Source organism: Microtus oregoni, unplaced genomic scaffold, assembly GCF_018167655.1.
Source record: "Microtus oregoni isolate MIOR12 unplaced genomic scaffold, Mior012 000023F_ref0000262, whole genome shotgun sequence".
Taxonomy (NCBI): Eukaryota; Metazoa; Chordata; class Mammalia; order Rodentia; family Cricetidae; genus Microtus; species Microtus oregoni.
In genome coordinates this window covers 6,007,091-6,029,266 of record NW_024543082.1, presented here as the reverse complement: position 1 = coordinate 6,029,266, position 22,176 = coordinate 6,007,091, and the positions used below count along the sequence as shown (strand labels likewise).

The window sequence follows — 22,176 nt, the reverse complement described above, 5'->3', positions numbered from 1 at the left end:
CTCCATATGCCCACATGTCTATACATGAATAATGCACCACAAAGTGACATTCAAATCCCTTTGCTGAGTTCTCCTTCTTTTACAAGGGCTTGCTGCTTAGGGAGACAGTCTGAGCTGCTGGCTCATAATGGTGAAGTCTGTAGAAATCATGAACTAATTATGTAAGTAAAAATTGTTTCCAATTTGGCTTAAAAATCCTTTTTTTACTGTCTTTTTTTATTTTAATTTATTTATTTATTAAAGATTTCTGTCTCTTCCCCGCCACCACCTCCCATTTCCCTCCCCCTCCCCCAATTAAGTCCCCCCCCCCAGCCCGAAAAGCAATCAGGGTTCCCTGTCCTGTGGGAAGTCCAAGGAACCCCCACCTCCATCCAGGTCTAGTAAGTTGAACATCCAAACTGCCTAGGCTCCCACAAAGCCAGTGCATGCAGTAGGATCAGAAACCCATTGCTTAAAAATCTATTTATTTATTTATTTATTTATTTATTTGATGTTTCAGTTCCCCAGAATGTCCTGGAGAAAGAAAATCATGAGTTAATGTTGCAAGGAAAAGGAACATTCAGTTTCACTGTCTGGTTGCCCAAAAACCCAGATGAAGCCTCAGTTCCAGAGACAGTTCCAGAAAAGGTAAGGACATGGGGCATTATTCCAAGGTACATGGTATTTTCCATAATGAAAATATGGTGGAGATGAGATGAATGAAGTGGCACACACCTTTAATCCCAGCACTTGGGAGGGAGAGGCATATGGGTCTCTGTGAGTTAAAGGCAAAAACCTGGTCTACAGAGTAAGTTCCAGGACAGCCAGAACAGTTACACAGAGAAACTGTCTTAAAAAAACAAACAAAACCAACCAATAAAAAAAAAATACAACCAAACAAAAAGAAATGATTCTTGTATTAATGCTGTCTTACTGTTTGGGTTTTAGGAATCCAAGACAAAAAAAGAAGCTGCAGGAAAAGGTAAGTGTCAGCTAAGTCAGCCCTGGTGTTCACCAAGCAGTTGTGTGTTTATTAAACAAGTAGCTTGGCAGAGCTTCCTCTAGTTTCACACCAGGCAGGTTCTGCTCATCTTGGAGCCACCTGCAGTGGCAATCATCTCAGCAGTCTCAGCCAGATGTGTTTAAAGCGTTCCCTGATGGAGCCCATTGAGCTCTTAGGGCTCCCTTCAGAGGAACAGGACCAGCTTTTTTCTTTCTTTTTTCCTTTGGGAGATGTCTACAGCTAAGGAGAGGAGAGGAAGATCTGGGAGGTGGTGATGAACATTTATACATTGCTTGCCAGTAATAGCAAGGACAGAACTTGTGGATGCTTGCTGTGTGCTTCTCTGGGTAGCAGTGCTCGGTGAGCACTGCGTATATCTTAGATGGACCCCAGCTTCCCGGCACCAGCTCTTCCTTCCTCATTTTCTACAGGAAATAGCCAGCACTGGACAGGGGTGAGGTCTTCTGCTGTGCTGGTGGGTGGGCAGGGCCATTGACTTACCCCAGACTTAAATGAATGAGCAACATATAGTAAAGGGTAACAAATGAAGAACCATACTGAATAAGGTGAGCAAGAGCAACCAAGAGATGCAGACACCCAATTGTAGGAAAACGAGTTCTTTCTTTTACTCCATCACTTTGCCTTCTGGCCTAGAGACTGGGTCTGGCCTGAAGACTGGGTCTCTCACTGAACCTGCCAGAGAAAGTGACTGACATAGTGCTGACCATCCCAGTGGAGAATATAAGTGGCTTCCCCAGTGACAACTTTAAGGTGAAAGTGATCTGAGATTTGGGCATCACCATGGTTACCTTTCAGAAGCCTATAGGTGAGGCTTTTGTCTCCACACCTCAGTATCCTTGAATGTTCGACACTTTGTTGTAGTAAGTAAAAGAGGTCTCTAAGCCTTTCCCCTCAGATTTTGGAAAGATAAACAAATTGACTTTGAGATCCAATTTGGGTCTTTTTAATAGACTACCTGTCAGAGACCATGCTTTGAGAAGTATACCACTTACAAGGGTAGGGCCATGGGGATTAGAAAAATAAGTAAAAAGAATGAAGATATATGACTGAAAACAATAAAACAGAAAATATAGGATAGTATCAGGAGGGAGTTCCAGTAAATACTGAAATCACTCGTTTTAATTTTCCATACACTTTTATACCCCAATACTACAGGGAAGGAAGACAAAAGACTGCTTTAACATGATACAAAGGACAATTAGAACAGTTATTTGTTTCAATACTTTGAGACATCAAGTCATTAGCATTCTGTTATTTTGGGCAGTGAACCCACCCTAGACCAAGTATCCCAAAGGCAGCCATTCTTAAGGTCAAACCTCCTATTTCAAAAAAAGTAGCAGAAATATGCTTGAATTCTCTACCTTTGGTGACTGTGGAGTGGATTTACCTATATGGGCCATTTTAATGTCAAAGAGAACAGATGACTGTAGATGAAGACTACTTGTTCATTCCCAGTCCCCAGCTCTGAAATATTCACACAGAAGCTGTCTTAATTAAAACCCTGCTTGGTCAATCACTTAGGCATAGTTTTAGCAAGATTTATATTGTACTACTAATGAAAGGATGAGAACATACTCTGATCTGGTCTCACACCAGCCCCAGTGAGAGTGTGGCCATGGCCAAGAGCTAGGAGGAGGGGACATGTCCTCTTTTTACAAAGCAATGGATCTCAAAACCAGGTTGTGTGACTTTCTACCTTAGAATGTCTGAAGGTGGTTGCTTATCCAGATTTCAGGTCTGGATTCTACCAAGTGGGAATTCTGGAGGACGGGTTTTGTAACTTGCATTTAAAAATATTTATTTGTGGGGCGTCAGGGTAGCTCATGGGATGGTGTCCAGAAAACAGTAGAGCAAGAGCACCCCAGCAGGTCATGTCTGACCTCCATACGCATGCCGTGGCACTTACCCACCCTCTAAATAAATAAGATGTAACAACAACAACAAAAAAAGATTAAGGTAAGTTACATGTTGGTGGGGGTCAGCCATTGCCCTATCTCTGAGTTTAACATTATTTTAGAAATACAGCAGGGTTTCTTTGTTGTTGTTGTTGTTGTTGTTTGGGTTTTTTTGTTTGTTTTTCAAAATAGAATTTCTCTGTGTAACAGCTCTAGCTGTTCTCAAACTAGCTCTAGTTAACCTGGCTGGCCTCAAACTCAGAAATCCTACCTGGGTCTCCCAAGTGCTGGGGTTAAGGGTATGTGCCACCACCACCCAGTTTGCTTTGTTTTTGACAGTGTTTTACAATATAGCCATGCTGGCCTGAAACTTTTGCTTTTGATAGAGTGTTTCACTATGTAGCCATGGTTGACCTGGAAGGTCGACCAAGCTGGGCTCAAATTCAGAGATTTGCCTGCATCTGCCCAATTATATACCCATATTCTCTTTCCTGAGCTAAAGATTCCTGGGTACCAGGTCAGAAAATAGCCTACAGATTCCCTGTGGATCTGATCCCCAGAAAGGGAGTGACTCACTATTTACTCTTGGCTGGCCTTGAACTCATGATCCCCTTACCATTACCTCTACCATAAAAGTGCTAGGATTATGGGTGTATACCACCTTGCCCAGACTAGAAACATGACTTCCAATAACCAAATGATGTTCTATAGTAAAAGTTATACTGCCTACTTTTGAGTTCTGAATAACTTTCACCCATCAACAACCTGCTATTTCAGAACCCCAGACACAACTGCTCACATCCTCTGTTCTTATTGGGAAACAAACCTTTTCTGGAAGACACAACACACATGTCCACTCACCTCATATAGGAAGCCCACAACAGAACAAAGCCAAACATGGTGAACCAATGACTTTTATTAAGGTTTTTTTACAAGATTATGGGTGAGGGGTTACTTACAGGGGCAGAAATGGCTCAAAAACAGCTGCATGACCAGAGCCCAGCACAGCATGGGTGACAGCTCACAAAGCTGTGAATTTGGAGCACTCTGCATAGGCTGCAGGCAGCTCATCAGGTGGAGAGTCTCCTTTCCACATAGCTCTGGTCTAATACTCTTCCAGGAAACTCGGTTGGTTTCGGCTTCTTCTGTGTCCATGGTCTGGTGTCATCATTGAAGCTTGTCTTGTATTAGAGTCAATACCGCTTTTCTGAGTCTTTGCTGCAGGTCTCTTCTGGTCTCAAAGGGACTCTCAGTAGTCTTTATTGATTACTCCAGTGGGGGGGGGGGACCTAGTGAATTTGAACAGGTTCAGTGACTTCCCAGAGAAGACACTGGGGGTCATCTGTAAGTTCTTTCTCATTTCTGTGTGAATGTGTGTCTTTCATGTCTCCCTTGAACCTAAGGAGAGAGTACCGAAAAAGAGAGCATGAAATGGTGATTGGTGGCAAAACTGTGGTCATTTTCCTAGAAACCACAAAAAAGCCAGTGGAGGACCTGAGACCCAGACGTCCTTCTTTAACACAGCCATCTGAGACTCTAAGCTCCAGACGTCCATCTTGTACACAGCCAGCTGAGGCTTCAAGCTCCAGGAGTCCATTTCTGAGACAGACAGCTGAGCTCCACACAAGCAAGATGCTAACAGCCATGCCTTCCAGTCCCTGCCCACCATCCCCACTACAAGTGAAGCTCCGCAAGTTCATCCCCTGGGTACACAAGAAACTAAAGCCATACTTAGAAAGCCAGGATTCAGAAGGCAGGGAGTGCAGTGTCCAGCCTGTGGGTCCCAGCACTCCTGACAACTTTGACGTGAACTTCTTAAAAAGGGCAGGTGAGTTGGGATAGCAGAAGCAGACCAGGGTCGGGTGCAAAGGCAGACCATGCAGGTGTTCAAACAGACCCATTCGCGCTTCCGAGGAGAGCCCACGGGAGTGTGGCACTGCCTGTGGGAGCCGCTGCCGCCCGGAGACTTTCTCCATCCCACAGTGGGGGACCGAGTCTTAGATGTGCCCAGCCCCTGACTTGGTTTGGCTGCTTCCTAGGAAGAGCTTCCATTTGCTTTCCCAGTTGCCCAATTTCCTAGGTGACGGTCTTGATAGGAGAAACAAGTTGGGATGAGAATTGGAGCAGGAACCAAGGGCCTTGTGCTAGCTAGGCAAGTGCTCCTCCAACTGAGCTATACCCAAAGCACCTTTCTGTTGTAAATAACGATTCCATTGACTTGTTTCTAAGGATTACAAAAGTAATATATGATCACCTTTTGAAAAAAGCCAAAAAAATTCCCTGAAGGTACAGTGCGAACATTCTCATGTATTCTTTTCTGTGAATCAACTCATGTTTGTACCCAGTTCAGAATAACTTTCTTTCATCAACCACCTGCTATTGCAGAATGCCAGACACAACTGTTCAGGGCCTCTGTTTTAATTGGGACACAAAACTCTTCCTGGGGAGACACAACACACAAGTCCACTCACCTCAGATAGGGAGCCCACAACAGAACAAATTGCAAATTGGTCAACCAATGACTTTTATTTAGGTTTCCTACAGGAGTATGGGTGAGGGGGTTTATTTTTTTTTATTGATTTTATTGAGCTGTAAATTTTTCTCTGCTCCTCAACCTTCCTCTCCCCTCCCGTTCAACCTTCTCCCATTGCCGCCATGCTCCCAATTTACATAGGAGATCTTGTCTTTTTCTACTTCCCATGTAGATTAGATGCATGTATGTCTAAGGGTTCTCAATGATGTCTAGGTTATCTGGGATTGTGAGTTGTAGGCTGGTTTTATTTGACTTCTGTCTAAATGTCACTTATGAGTGAATACATATAATATTTGTCTTCCTGGGTTGGGTTATGTATTATATCACTCAATATGATGTCTTCTAGATCCATATGCCTGCAAATTTCAAGATGTCATTAATTTTTTCTGCTGTGTAGTGCTCCATTGTGTAAATGTATCACATTATCCTTGTCCTTTCTTACGTTGAGGGGCATTCAGGTTGTTTTCAGGTTCTGGCTATGAAAAACAATGCTGCTATGAACATGGTTGAACACATGTCCTTGTGGTATGATTGAGAATCCTTTGGATATAAACCCAAAAGTGGTATTGCTGGGTCTTGAGGAAGGTGGCTTCTTAAGTTTCTGAGAAATTGCCATATTGATATCCCAAGGGCGCTGTACCAGCTTGCACTCCCCTCAGCAATGTAGGAGTGTTTGCTTTACCCCTCATCCTCTCCAGCATAAGCAGTCATCAGTGGTTTTGATCTTGGCCATTCTTACTGGTGTAAGATGGAATCTCAGAGTTGTTTTGATTTGCATTTCTCTGATTGCTAAAGATGTGAACAATTCCTTAAGTGTCTTACAGCTATTTTAGATTCCTCTGTTGAGAGTTCTCTGTGTAGGTCTGCACTACATTTTTTATTGGATTATGTGTTCTTTTGATGACCAATTTCTTGAGTTCTTTGTATATTTTGGGGATCAGTCCTCTGTCTGATGTGGGGTTAGTGAAGATCTTTTCCCATTCTGTGGGCTGTTGTTTTGTCTTGTTTACCGTATTGTCTTGTTGAGCTTTTCAGTTTCAGGAGGTCCCATTTATTAATTGTTTCTCTCAGTGTCTGTGCTGCTGGGGTATATTTAGGAAGAGGTCTCCTGTGCCAATGCATTCAAGTGTACTTCCCACTTTCTCTTCTATAAGGTTCTGTGCAGCTGGCTTTATGTTGAGGTCTTTGAACCATTTGGACTTGAGTTGTGTGCATGGTGATAGATATGGGTCTATTTTCATTCTTCCACATGTTGATATCTAGTTATGCCAGCACCATTTGTTAAATAAGCTTCCTTTTCTCTATTTTATATTTTTTGCTTCTGTGTCAGAAATCAGGTTTCCATAGGTGCATAGATTAATATCTGGGTTTTCAATTCGGTTCCATTGGTCCTCCTGTCTGTTTTTATGCCAATACCAGGCTGTTTTCAGTACTGTAGCTCTGTAGTAGAGTTTGAAGTCAGAGACTGTGATGTTTCAAAGTTCCTTTATTGTATAGGATTATTTTGGCTATCCTGCGTTTTTTGATTTTCTATATTAGGTTGAGTACTGTTCTATCAAGGTCTGTGAAGAATTTTGTTGGGATTTTGATGGGCATTGCATTGAATCAGTAGATTGCCATTTTTATTGTGTTAATTCTACCTACCCAAGAGCATGGGAGATCTTTCCATTTTCTAGTATCTTCTTTAATTAATTTCTTTCTTCAAAGATTTAAAGTTCTTGTCATATCATACAGGTCTTCCACTTATTTGGTTAAAGTTATTTTATGCTATTTGTGCCTATTAGGAAGGGTGATGTTTCTCTGATTTATTTCTCAGTCCAATCATCATCTGTGTAAAGGAGGGCTACTGATTATTTTGAGTTAATCTTGTATCCTGCTACATTACCTAAAGTGTTTATGAGTTGTAGAAGTTCCTTTGTAGAATTTTTGGGGTCACTTATATAAACCATCATATCATCAGCACATGGTGAGAGTTTGACTTCTTTTCTGATTTATATCCCCTTGATGTTCTTTTGTTGTCTTATTGCTCTAGCTAGGACCTCAAGAACTATATTGAATAGATATGGAGAGAGTGGACAACCTTGTCTTGTACCAGATTTCAGTGGGATCGCTGGGAGTTTCTCTCCATTTAGTTTGATGTTGCCTGTTGGTTTGCTGTATATTGCCTTTATTATGTTTAGGTATTTTCCTTGTATCCCTGCTCTCTCCAATACCTTTATCATGAAGGGATGTTGTATTTTGTCAAAGGCTTCTTCAGCAACTAGTGAGATGATCATGTGTTTTTTATTTTTCAGTTTATTTATATGATGGATTACATTGACATATTTTTGTATGTTGAACCATCCCTGCTTCTCTGGAATGAAGCTGACTTGATCATGGTGGATGATTTTTCTAATATGTTCTTGGATTCCATTTGCCAGCATTTTATTGAATATCTTTGCATCAATGTTCATGAGTGAGACTCGTCTGTAATTCTCTTTCTTGGTTATGTCTTTATTGGTTTGAATATGAGGGTGATTGTAGCCTCATAAAAAGAGTTTGACAATGATTCTTCTGTTTTTAATGTTTGGAACAATTTGAGGAGTATTGGTATTAGTTCTTCTTTGAAAATTTTGTAGAATTCTGACCTGAAACCATCTGGTACTGGCTTTTTTTCATTGGGAGACTTTTGATGAGTGTTTCCATTTCTTCGGAAGCTATAGTTCTATTTGAATTGCTTATCTGATCTTAATTTAATTTTGGTAAGTAATATTAATCGAGGAAGTTTTCCATTTCCTTTAATTTTTCCAATTTTGTGGAGTACAGTTTTCAAAATATTACTTAATGTTTCTCTGGATTTCCTCTGTGTCTGTTGTTATTTATGTCCCCCTTTTCATTTCTGATTTTGTTAATTTGGATTCTCTCTCTCTCTCTCTCTCTCTCTCTCTCTCTCTGCCTTTTGGTTAGTTTGAATAATGGTTTGTCTATTTTGTTCATCTTCTTGAAGAACCGGGTGTCTTTGTATTGTTTTCTTTGTTTCTATTTTGTTGATTTCAGCTCCCAATTTGATTATTTCCTGCCACCTAGTTCTCCTAGGTGAGTTTGCTTCTTTCTGTTCTAGAGTTTTCAAATGTTCTGTTAATTTACTAGTGTAGGATTTTCCAGCTTCTTTATGTAGGCATTTTGTGGGCTTTCTGGAAGTAGTGTTGCTATTCAATTCTAATTTTAAGCCATGGTGATCTGATAAGATACAGGGTGTTATTCCAAGTTTTTTGTATCTGTTGAGGTTTGTTTTGTTACCTAGTATGTGATCAGTTTTTGAGATGGTTCCATGAAGTGCTGAGAAGAAGGTATATTCTTTTATGTTTGGATAGAATGTTCTATAAATGTCTGTTAAGTCCATTTGAGTCATAACATCTGTTAGTTCCCCTATTTCTCTATTAATTTTTTGTCTGACCGACCTGTCCAGTGGTGAGAGTGGAGTGTTGAAATCTCCCACTATTAGTGTGTGGGGTTTAGTGTGTGGTTTAAGCTTTAGAAGTGTGTGTGTGTGTGTGTGTGTGTGTGTGTGTGTGGTTTTTTTTTTTTTTGGTTTTTTCGAGACAGGATTTCTCTGTTTTTGGAGCCTGTCCTGGAACTAGCTCTTGTAGACCAGGCTGGTCTTGAACTCACAGAGATCCGCCTGCCTCTGCCTCCCAAGTGCTGGGATTAAAGGCGTGTGCCACCACTGCCCAGCCTAGAAGTGTTTCTTTTACATATGAAGGTGCCCTTGTATTCAGGGCATAGATGTAGAGTGTTGAGATTTCCTCTTGATAGATTTTTCCTGTGACTAATATGAAATGTCCTTCTTTGTCTCTTTCGAATGATTTTAGCTTGTCTGTTTTGTTAGATATTAGGTTAGCTACACCAGCTTGTTTCTTAGGTTCATTTGATTGGAAAATTTTTTTCCCAACTCTTTACTCTGAGGTGATGTCTGTCTTTGAGGTTGAGGTGTGTTTCTTGTATGCAGCAGAAGGATGGATTCTCTTTTGTATCCAATCTGTTAGCCGATGTCTTTTTATAGGTGAGTTGAGTCCATTTATATTAAAAGATATTAATGACCAGTGATTGCTGACTCCAGTTATTTTAGTTTTTGTTGGTGGTGAAGTTATTTTTTTTAATGTTTTTCTTTTCTTTAGGATTTTCTGCTGTGAGGTCATCTATTGTCTGTGTTTTTGGTGATGTAGTCAACTTCCTTGGGTTGGAGTTTTCCATCTAGTACTTTGTGTGTAGGCCTGGGTTTGTGGCTAGGTATTTGTTAAATCTGGTTTTGTCATGGAACATCTTGTTTTGTCCTTCTATGGTGGTTGAAATTTTTCTGGGTATAGTAGTCTGGGCTGGCATCCTTAATGGACTCTTAATGTCTACATAATGCAGGACCTTCTGGCTTTCATTATTTCTATTGAGAAGTCAGGTGTAATTCTGGTAGGTCTGTCTTTATGTTACTTGACTTATTTCCTTTGCAGCTCTTAATATTCTTTCTTTATTCTGTATGTTTAATGTTTTGATTATTATGTGGCAGGTAACTCTTTTCTTGATCCAGTCTGTTTTTATGTTCTGTAAGCTTCTTATATCTTCATAGGCATATCTCTCTTTAGGTTGGGAAAATTTTATTCTACGATTTTGTTAAATAAAAAAAAAGTAAGGCATCAGTAAGAACATCATCTGATCATAGCAACCATTAACCCACTGATCTTGCTGCCATGAGACACCACTGCAGGCACTTTTAACTAGGGCAACCAAACAAAATTTGAAATACCCCCATTCATAACTCATCTCATGGTATATTCAGTTTACTGAACCAATTTCAGCTGCCTATGATGTCAGGGTTTTGGAGAAAGATTTTTGTGGCCTGTGTCCTGCTGTGTTGAAAGCTGAGGCTCTGGATCCCACACAGATTCTAGAATAGAATGTTTCTTTGAATCTAAAAGGGTTTTTGGAAAGTGGATGTTGAAAAGAGTATTAAAAATTATTTCTACCAAAAAATATATATATATTATATATATAATATATATTTTATATATATATTATATATATATATAAATATATATATATATATATATATATATATATATATATATTTTTTGTGCCTTTGAGTTGGACTTTTCCTTCTTCTATACCTAACATTCTTAGGTTTGCTCTTTCCATGGTGTCTCATACTTCCTGGACATTTTCTGTTAAGGTTTTGTTAGATTTCATGTTTTCTTTTACCACTGAGTCTATTTCCTCTGTTGTATCTTCAGCAATTAAGATTCTCTCTTCTGTCTCTTACATTCTGCTGTTTATGCTTGCATTTGTGGTTCCTGATTGTTTTTTCATGATTTCTATTTCTATAATTCCCTCGGCTTGTCTTTTCTTTTTTGTTTCTATTTCAGTTTTCAAGTCTTGAATAGTTTCTTTTATATGTTTGATTGCTTTTTCTTGGTTTTCTTTAAAGAATTTGTTGATATTTTCCAATTATTTGTTTGTCTTTTCCTCCATTTCTTTGAGGGAATTTTTTATTTCCTCTTTATGGGCATCAAACATCCTCCTAATGTTATTTTTTTCAGTCATTTTCTTCTGCCTCATCTATATTTGGTTGTTCAAGTCTTGCTGATGTATGGTCACTAGTTTTTACTGCTGTTGCGTTGCTCTTTGTGATGTTGCATGCGCTCTTACCTCGTCTACCCATCTTTTCCTCTGATTGGTGTAGGTGGGGCTGTCTGTGACTCTGGTGATCAATATACCAGGTTCCAGTGGATCCAAGGGTGAGATGGTTGCTCCTCGTGGTGCAGTCAGGACCACGGTTCCAGTAACCCCATTGGTTCCTTGGTGTTCCTGGAGGTTGCCTGGCACTCCTGTGGTTTGCTCTGCTATACCAGGGGTCATATGAGCCTGCTCCCACAGAGATAGCTTGCTTGGGGCTCTTTCTGCTGAGGTTGCTGCCCTGGGCCTGATCTGGCAGAGGTTGCTGGCTCAGGCTTGCTATGTCATAGGTTGCTAATTCACTCCTGGTCTGGCAGAGGTCTCTGGTTCAGGTCTACTCAGGTGAGGGGTTTCTTACAGGAGCAGAAATGACTCAAAGACAGCTGCATCATTAGAGCCCAGCACAGCTCACAAAGCCATGACTCTGGAGCACACAGCAAAGTCTGCAGTCATCTCAGCAGGTTGGAGAGTGTTTTTTCCCACATAGCTCTGGTCTAAACCTCTTCCAGGAAACTCGGTTGGTTTCGGCTTCTTCTGTGTCCATGGTCTGTTTTCATCATTGCAGCTTGTCTTGTATTAGAGTCAGTGCTGCTTTTCTGAGTCTTTGCTGCAGGTCTCTTCTGCTGGTCTCAAAGAAACTCTCAGTAGTCTTTATTGATTACTCCAGTGAGTGGGGGGGGGGGCAATCCTAATGAATTTGATCAGGTTCAGTGACTTCCCAGAGAAGGCAGTGGGGGTCATTTGTAAGTTCTCTCTTATTTCTGTGTGAATGTCTGTGTTTCATGTCTCCCCTAAAGCTAAGAAGAAGAAAGTACTGAAAAAGAGAGAGCATGAAATGGTGGTTGATAGTAAACCTGTGGATCTTTTCCTGGAAACCATGAAAAAGTCAGTGGAGGACCTGAGACCCAGATGTTCATCTTTGTCCCAGGCAGCTGAGTCTCCAACCTTCAGACGTTTACCTTGGAAATTGCCAGCTGATGCTTCAAGCTCTAGGCCTCGATCTTGGGCACAGCCAGCTGAGACTCCAATCTCCAGACGTCCATCTTTGATACTGCCAGCTGAGACTCCAAGATGTATACGTACATCTTTGACACAGCCAGCTGAGACTCTAAGCTCCAAATGTCCATCTTTGACACAGCTAGCTGAGACTCTAAGCTCCAAACGTCCATCTTTGACACAGCCAGCTGAGGCTTCAAGCTCTAGACCTCGATCTTGGACACAGCCGACTGAGGCTTCAAGCTCTAGACCTCGACCTTGGACACAGCCAGCTAAGGCTTCAAGCTCGAGACCTCGATCTTGGACACAGCCGGCTGAGGCTTCAAGCTCTAGACCTCGACCTTGGACACAGCCAGCTAAGGCTTCAAGCTCGAGACCTCGATCTTGGACACAACCAGCTGAGGCTTCAAGCTCCAGACGTCCATCTCTGAGACAGACAGCTGAGCTCCAAGCAAGCAAGATTTCAACAGCTATGGCTTCCAGTTCCTGCCCACCATCCCCACTACTAGTTAGGCTCCAGAAGTCCATCACCTGCGTCCACAGCAAACTAAAAATATACTTTGAAAGCCAGGATTCAGAGGGAGGAGAATGCAGTGTTCAGCCTGTAGGACACCGTGCCCCAAACACATTCGAGGTGTACTTCTCAGAAAGGGCAGGTGAGTTGGGACAGAAGAACCGGGCCAGGGTCAGGTGCAAAGGCAGACCATGCAGGTGTCCAAACAGACCCATTCATGCTTCCGAAGAGAGCCCATGGCAGTGTGGCACTGCCCTTGGTAGCAGCTGCTGCACACAGACTTTCTCCATCCCTTAGTGGGGGACAGAGCCTTAGGTGTGCCTGGCCTTGACCTGGTTTGGTTGTTTCCTAAGAATAGCTTCCGTTTGCTACCTGAGTTGCCCAGTTTCCCAGCAGACAGTCTTGAGTGGAGAAAGAGAAGTTGGGATGAGGATTGGAGCAGGAATCCAGAGTCCTGTGCTAGCCAGGCAAGTGCTCCTCCAACTGAGCAACACCCAAAGCTCCTTTCTGTTGTAAATAACGATTCCATTTACTTGTTTCTAAGGATTACAAAAGTAATCTATGATCACTTAAAAAATTTAAAATCCCGTTGGTGGTGGTGCACACTTTTATTTCTAGCATTCTGGAGGCAGCGGCAGACAGATCTGTGTGACTTTGAGGCCCTCCTGGTTTATAAGAGCTAGTTCCAGGACAGGATTCAAAGCTACAGAAAATCCTGTCTCCCTGCAAAAACCAAAACCAAAAAAGAAAAAAGAAGAAGAAAAAGGAAAAAAATCCCTGCAGATGCACAGTGGGAACATGGGAAAATTCTCATGTATTCTTTTCTGTGAATCAGCTAATTTATGTACATTTAAATCATTCTATACTTTTGGGTTATTAGTTTGCAGGAGTTTCCCAACTTAAATATACAGGAAATATTATTCTGTGTCATAGAAAGGAGAATTCGAGACTATTACAGCATAAGTTTGTTGTCACCTCTCTGAGACAGAGTCTCATTATGTGTTCTTGGCTGGACTTGAACTCATGATCCTCTTATCCTTATCTCTACCATTAAAGTGCTAGGAATATGGGTGTATACCATCATGCCCAGACTAGAAACCTGGCTTCTAAAAAACAAATGATGTTCTGCAGTAAAAATTTAAGCTGCCTACTCTTGAGTTCCAGATAACCTTCTCCCATCAACAACCTGCTATTCTAGAATGCCAGACACAAGTGCTCAGGTCTTTGTTTTTACTGGAATACAAAACTCTTCCTTGGGAAACAGAGCACACATGTTCACTCATCTCATATAGGAATCCCACATCAGACCAAAAGAAGGATACCACCAAAGTCCAACACAGTGAACCAATGACTTTTATTAAGGTTACTTACAGGAGTATGGATGAGGGGTTACTTACGGGAGCAGAAATGACTCAAAGACAGCTGCAGCACCAGAGCCCAGCACAGCTCACAAAGCCATGACTCTGGAGCACACAGCAAAGGCTAAGGCAGCTCAGAAGTTTGGAGAGCATCCTTTCCACATAGCTCTGGTCTAAACGTCTTCCAGGCAACTCAGTTGGTTTCTGCTTCTTCCATGTACATGGTCTGGTGTCATCATTGCAGCTTGTCTTGTATTAGAGCCAGTGCTGCTTTTCTGAGTCTTCCTTGTGCTCTGTTCTTCCAGTTCAGACCGACTCTCAGCAGTCTGTATTGATAACTCCAGCAGGGAGGAACCTAGTGAATCTGGTCAGTTTCAGGGTCTTCCTCAAGCTATTTTAACTGGTTTACCTTCTGGCTTTAGGCGCTTGCCTTCAGGACAGTATGATTTGATCCTGAGAAAATTTAGACAGTAGTCCTACATCACAGGATTCATCCAACTAAACAATACAACATAATATGTATTTCCAGAGTGCTTACTTTGTGTGATGGATTAAAGTCATCTACAGATTCTTAAAAGTCTATGGAAGGCTAGGTATGGTGACATATGCCTTTAATCCCAGTATTCTGGATGTGGACATAGCAGAAGTTTGTGAGTTCAAGTCTAGCCTGGTCTATTTATGGAGTTCCAGGGCAGTAAGAACTCAATAGTGAGACCATATCTCAAAATCAAACAGACAAAAACAAGTAAACAAAAAGCATATGGGGGAATATGGTGAGCTTGTGTGAAAGTCCTAAGCATATAAGGGACATCTCTGGATTTTGGTGTCTTCAGAAGTTCCTAGAATCAACTCAGAGAGGACACTGGGGGTCATCTGTAAGTTTGCTCTCATTTCTGTGTGAATGTGTGAGTTTTATGTCTCCCCTGAAGCTAAGAAGAGAGTTCTGAAAAAGAGAGACCATAAAATAATTTTTGATGGCAAACCTGTGGCCATTTTCCTGGAAACCACGAAAAAGCCAGTGGAGGACCCGAGACCCAGACCTCAGTTTGTGACACAGTCTCCGGATGAAGCCCTCTCTGATGAAGGGCCTGTTTATAATTCTGATGACACTATTGTCCAGGAGGTGAGTGTTGACAGAAGAGCTGGCACTGTTGCTACAACTGCCCCTAGGTCACGGCTTCTGCCCTTTTGGTCCAGCAGCCTTAGCTGGGCACTAGCTGTGAGCTAGGTGCTGCTCTAGGCACTGGGCAACAGAGGTGAATAAACAGGGACAAGATTCCTGTCCTCATGCAGCCTGTAGTGAGTAAGGGGGTCTGCAGACCGTAAGGAAGTGAATGAACTGAGGGAAAGCACTTCAAAGACAGAGGCGTGCTAGAATAAAAAAGGAGTTTTGCATCAGAGAGGTACAGGGTGAAGGCATGCAGGGGAAGATGGGAGACCTTCTTGCTGAGGTGACATTTAGCCTGAGGCTTAAATGATGAGAAGGCACCTGCCATTAAAAAAAGCATTCAACAAATAGAGAGGGACTGTTATGTGCCAGGCACTGTCATAGGGCTGGGGGCACAGGCACAGTGTGGACTGCTCTTAGGGCCTTGACATCGAGTAAGGGAAACAAAGCAGAGTAAACAGATGTATAATAGAATTCTCTCCAGTGACAAGTGCGGGAAGAATAAAGGAGGATGAGAACAGTGACAGAGCCAACATCCTAAACAGGGTGTAAACAAACAAACCCACACGATGCTTCATCTAGAGAACATGAGTAAATTAAAGTACCTAGTGTAGGGGTCCGAGGAAACGCTGAAGGAAGACCCCAGACTCAATCAGTATGTAAGAGCAAGGAGTATTATTATCAGCATATGTGTGGCCGTTCACCTGCACAAAACGGCGACGACCCCAAGGGGAGTGGGTAGGCTCCTTTTAAGCACAGGGAAGACGAGTTTCAATGACAATTAGGTCACCTCAAATACATTTGGTTAAGCAGGCAACAGTTATATTAGTACAATTTTTTTGGCTGTGGTTATAGTTTTTACCATTTTGCTCCATACTTGGGCAAGGCAGTCCATGTTTGTTTTGGTGAGATTACAGAACTGTCCATTTTGGTCCCTGCCTTGAGGTACTATGGAAGGTGCCTCAGGCCCGGTATGTGCTGTCTCCCTCATTGTCCTTTTAGGCAACTGAAACTCAGGCCCAGCTGTAAAATGGGAACACTTCAGACCTTTCTCTAGCTTCCTGGTTTTGTAGTAAGAATATTCTAAGCTGAGGGAAGCACATGCACAGGCCTCACAGGAACTGAAGCTCAATGAGGCAAGAGGAGTGGGGAGGCAGTGACCAAGGGAGAGAGCTAGGGACGAGAAAGGGTACTGTGAGACAGGGTGTAGGATTTTAACTCTGGTGGGGAACTTCACCTGATATTTTTGAGCCTCATGATAAGGGATCTTGTTGCACTTTTTAAAAGATTTATTTATTTTAGGTGTATGAGTGGGTGCTCTACCTGCATGTAGGACTTATTCTAGAAAGGAACATCAGAGCCCACTACTGATGGTTGTGGGAACTGAACTCAGGTCCTCTGGAAGAGCAGCAGTGCTCTTGACTTAAAAAAAAATAAAGCACCCAGATACACACTTTGTGATATATCAAGAGTCAATGACTTTAATTGGTTTGCCTAATCAGCCTCCAGAGACAAAGCAGTATGTCTTCAAAAGAATGGGACTGTCCACATTGTCTGAGGAGAGATTAAATGTGGATTACGAAACACCCATGGATATTGACAGGAATGATGCAAATGCAGCTTCACCTCCTCTCAGAGGCTCTGCTGACAGCTCTGGGGCCTTGAAGGTGAATGATAACAAAAATTCCTGTGCCATCTGCAAGTGCACCATTAGCAACAAGCGTGTACTCCCTAAGTGCAAGCATGAATTCTGCTCCTCTTGTATCACCAAGGCCTTGTCATTAAAGCCTGTTTGTCCTCTGTGTCAGATGTCCTATGGTATCCAGAAAGGGAATCAGCCAGATGGAACCATGACTTTCTCCACTTCAAGACAGTCACTTCTGGGTTATGAAGACTGTGGCACAATTGTGATTCAATACATTATAGAAAGTGGCATCCAAACAGTAAGTGTACCAGAGAACGTGAGTTTCTTTTGGCTCTGTTAGAATTACCAGTACCCAAGGGGTCGTCCTGTAGCCTCTTAGATGCTGATTTTCCCGGGAATTCATTCAGTGATTGTGGTAGGGACATAATAGCTAGAGGCCATACTGTTTGCTTAGAACTTGGATGTCTTTTCAGCTATTTCAACAGTGTTGGGGCTGAACCCAGCCCCTTGTGTATGCCAAGCAAGCACTGCCAAGCTGTCCATCTAGACTTTCATGTCTTTTTTTTTAAGGTAGAGACCATATGTCAGGATGGGAGGAGTTTGGTGGGTACGACTGTAATCTGAAGAGGAGAACTATGAATTATTCAGAATATGAGCAAAACAGCATTTTCTTTTTGGTTTTCAGTAGGCTTTACTTATAATGCATACACCTTTAGTATAGTAAATTTCAGAGGCATGCCATTATTTTATTTAACATTTTCCTTTCCTCATACAGGATGAGCACCCAAACCCAGGAAAGCCTTATAGTGGAACACGACGAACTGCATACTTGCCTGATAATCAGGAGGGAAGACACGTCTTGGGTCTGCTTAGAGAAGCCTTTAACAAAAGGCTGATTTTCACAATACGAGACTCTCGAGTACCAGGAGTGTCTGATGTCGTTACATGGAATGACATCCATCACAAAATATACACGTTTGGAGGACCAAGAAAGTAGGAACCCTTTGAAATGCAATGGTTGCTGAACAAAGTATAGGGGTGTTAAGTGCTGCAGTTTGAGGCTGTGGTCTGAAAAGGCATTCCAGCAGTAGATGTTACCCCAGTGTCTTAGCGAGGGTTTCTGTTGCTGTGATAACCAAATCACCCAGGGAAGAAAGGGTGTATTTGGCTTACATCTCCTGAGACACTGAGGGAAGAGGAGGCAGGAACTCAAACCAAGCAGGAAACTGGAGGAGCTGATGCAGAGGCCATGGCAGGATGCTACTTCATGGTTTATTCCCCATAGCTTGCTCAACCTGCTTTCTTATACCCACCCATGACCACCAGCCCAGGACTGGCACCACTGACAATGGACTGGGCCCTTCCCACATAAGTCACTAATTATGAAAATGAGCCAGGTGGTGGTGGCACATTCTTTAATTCCAGCACTAGGAAGGCAGAGACAGTCAGATCTCTGTGAGTATGAGGCCATCCTGGTCTTCAAGAGCTAGTTCTAAAACAGTCTCCAAAGCTACAGTGAAAACCCTGTCTCAAAAATCCAAAAAAAAGCTGGAGAGATGGCTCAGCGGTTAAGAGCATTGCCTGCTCTTCCAAAGGTCCTGAGTTCAATTCCCAGCAACCACATGGTGGCTCACAACCATCTGAAATGAGGTCTGGTGCCCTCTTCTGGCCTTCAGGCATACACGCAGAAAGAATACTGTATACATAATAAATAAATAAAAAAATCCAAAAAAAAGAAAAAAGAAAAATTCTAATCTATAATGATAATTTCAAAGAGAAAAAATTGGTTCAAGCTGGGCAGTGGTAGAACATGCCTTTAATCCCAGAATTTGGGAGGTAGAGACAGGTGGATATCTGAGTTTGAGGCCGTCTTGAAAAAAAAATTGATCCCTCCAACCTTCTACTTTGCCATTCATAATGTATGACTTGGTTATTAAATTTTGCATCAAAGCTGGGCAGTGGTGGTGCACACCTTTAATCCCAGTACTCAAGAGATAGAGGCAGGTGGATCTCTAGTTGGAGGCCAGCCTAGTCTGCAGACAGAATTTCATGACAGTCAGGTCTACACAGAGTAACCTTGTTTCTATGCCACTCCCAAAAATGCATCAAAAGATGGGGTTTCAGAACCCAAGATGAATGGTGCCCAAGTTGATTTAATTTTAGTGTTTCAGGTCAATTTTAAAGGTAGATCCTAAGAATATTTGCTTTGACTTTTTAAAAAATATTTATTTGCTTTTATTTACATTTTTGCTTTGCCTACATTTATGTCTGTGTGAGGCTGTCATATCCCCTGAAGTTACAGACAGGTGTGAGCTGACATGTGGGTGCTCTTAACCTCTGAGCCATGTCTCCAGCCCTGCTTTGGTTTCTTTTAAGGTCATCTTACTCTTCCTCACTCACATCTTTCCATAAGTCCACAAAGAGGCTAAATTCACATGGATGAAACATGATGGAAAGAAAGTCTTCATGATAAAGAATCCCAAGATGGTGGGAGATGTTCCCAGGAAATCTGACTATACTTTATAAATCTCAGAGTTCCTGTACTTGTGGCATCCAAAAGAAAAATATCCTGAGACCTTGTCAAGTTTCCCATTTTGAAAGTCCTACTATCATATGATTACCTTCTCTGTAGAATTTGGCTTTTATAACATTATGTGCATCAGTACTCAGAATGAGCTAAGGTGTTAAGCAATCTGTCTGGAAAACAGATGCTGGTCAGGGTGCTGGGCACTTCAGTGACTAGATACCAGCCACTGTCTGATTGTCTGAGAATGCTGGATACCAGCATACTAGATGCTCAAGTGTAAATTGTTCAGATTTTGTTGTTGTTGTTTTGAGACAGGATCTCACTGTGTGGCCCAGGCAGGCTTCAAACCCACAGAGATCCGACTGCTGTCACCATCCCAATGCTGGGATTAAAGGCCTGTTTCACCATACCTGGCTATTGTACAGATTTTTGAGAATTATTGGAAGGAAGCTAACGGGATTCCTTTTTCTTCATGCAGTTTTGGCTACCCTGATCCTCATTACCTGACGCGTGTGAAGGAGGAGCTGAAAGCAAAAGGAATTGAGTAAGGAATGCGCTGGGAAGACATCTGTCCACTTTCAAAAGAAGTGTGATAGGAGGCCGCTGTAGGACAGGCCTCAATCGTTTTGTAGAATAAACTTTATAACAGTTTTCATGTTAAGTAGATGTAGTTTCTTATAAAAGCAGAAGTCTGCTTGCCGGTCATTTCTAGAGTGTTTCTCTTTCTTGAAAGGCAAAATATGAAGGGCATGTGCTGGGGAAATCAACCATAACATGTGAAGACGTGAGCTCAGACCCGCAGCATCCATGTAAAAGTTGGTGCGATGGCACACACTTGTAAGCTTAGCCCTGGGGAGTGGAGACAGAAGGATTCCTGGACCTCACTGGCTAGTTAGTCTAGCCCAAACCCAAACCATGGGCTCCAGGTTCACTGAGAGACCTTGTCTCAAGAAATCAGGTACATCTGGGCATGGTGGCGCATGACTTTAATTCCAGGAATTGGGAGGCAGTGGCAGGCCATCCCAGGCCAGCTGGTCTACATAGCCCAAGTTCCAGGACAGCCAGGGCTATATAGTGAGACCCTGTCTCAAAACAAACAAAACAAATATGAGGTAGACAGAAATAAAGACATCTAACATCACCCTCTGACCGCTAAATGCACCTGTATATACATTCATATGTGCACACACACACAGACAGAAAAGTTTTAGGACAGAAAAACATAAAGGATTTCAAATTTTTGTGAGGAAGTCTGATCTCATTCCTGTGTTCTATTGGGGGTGCTGCCCTGTATGAAGTCACCTTCTCTATCTTTTATTGAACAGCTGGCAACTAGTAGAACCTCTCCTCTGCTTGTTTTGCTTGATACATGGTCTCTCTGTGCAGCTTTTGAACGCTCTTTTTGGACCAGATTGGTCTTGAATTTCCATCTGCCTTCATCAGCCTTCTGAGAGCTGGGGTTAAAGACTTGTGCTACATGCCTGATTGTATTTGTTTCTTTGGGTTTTTTTTTTTTGGTCCTTGCCTTTTGTTTTTGGTTGGTTTGGTTGGTTTGGTTTTGGTGTTGGTACTTAAGCCCAAGGTAAATTTGTTCCATTCCAAGACCTTTGATCGTGTTCCATGGCCATCATTCTCGTAGTATGTTAGTTGTTTGGTTTTTAATCTCTGCCTGTAAAAGTAAAACCCTGTGTAAATGGGAAAGTGAAACCATTGTGTAAATGGGAAGTTTAAAAACAGGATTGACTGGAAGAGACCCCACTTCCCTTCCTACAGTGAGAAGCATGCCCAGGAGGTCAGGCAACCTTTGATAATAAGTAGAACAGGAAAAGTCTTATTTTTCTGGATACAGAACCTATTAGACAGTTGGTGCTTAATGTGTGTTTGTTGTCTGACTCAACTCAGCAGAGGGATGAGCACATAAAAAGATGAGCTCCTCAAATCTTTGGCAGAAGTAGGACTTTGACATTCATTTAGAAAACATTCTTACCCCAACATGTATTGGTGAGACTCTGGCCAGGCCTTTATCGTAGGCTCTACTCTTCCTGATCCTTGGAATCAGCCTCAAAGGGTGCACTCGCCACAGACATAAACATGTATGTTTTCCACATTTTACCCCCATACATTATGCTGTGCTTTTGAATATGTTCTGTTTTACATTTAACGGATAAATAACCTTGCCTTAGTTTAAAATTTTCTAATACTGTTACCTGAAATATAGTGGATTTTTTATTGTTTGTTTTTTGGAGTATGTTCTGGTTTTGGTTTTTGTTTTTGTCTTACTTTTTGGTTTTTCTTAACCCTTTGACTCAATCCCACCCATCTATGTTGTCTCTCTTATAGTCTTTCTAATCCTTTCCCTGGACGTGAGTAAAGAAGAGCTAAACCTCCTGAAGAGTCTGTCTGGCATGTCACAGTTCACTGTAAGCAGGTTCCATGTCAGAAGAAATCCCTAGTAGTGATCTGAGTTCCACCCATCTCTCCAAAATGGCAGATGACATGTTTTGAGCTCTTCCTGAGACACACATGCACACATAAAAATATTTGGCCAGATCATAGTGGCAAGCATTTATTGAGTAGTTTCTCTACATGTACCTTATGTTGATGTGATCAATACAATTAGTAGCTCTAGTCTTTCAACAGAAAACTGGTGTAGAGAGTATTAGTCAATCACCAAAGGTAACATATTTACTAAGGGGAAATGCTATTTTTACTTCAGTCCTGGTTTTGTTTTGTTTTGTTTTGTTTTGTTTTGTTTTGTTTAGAGACAAGGTCTCATGTGGCCCACACTGGCCTCATCTTATGTTCTTGAACTCAGACCCTCCTGCTTCACCTCC

General features: G+C 42.0%; 1 protein-coding gene across 1 annotated transcript; it reads left to right on the top strand.

Annotated features, from left to right (window-relative positions):
- The first annotated feature begins 12,602 nt into the window (after positions 1-12,602).
- On the top strand, positions 12,603-19,890 carry LOC121461656 (E3 ubiquitin-protein ligase DTX3L-like). Its single transcript, XM_041672758.1, has 4 exons — positions 12,603-12,786; positions 14,932-15,125; positions 17,591-17,808; positions 19,821-19,890. The coding sequence occupies exons 1-4, from the start codon at positions 12,603-12,605 to the stop codon at positions 19,888-19,890; spliced, it is 666 nt and encodes a 221-aa protein (XP_041528692.1).
- The last annotated feature ends 2,286 nt before the right edge of the window (positions 19,891-22,176 follow it).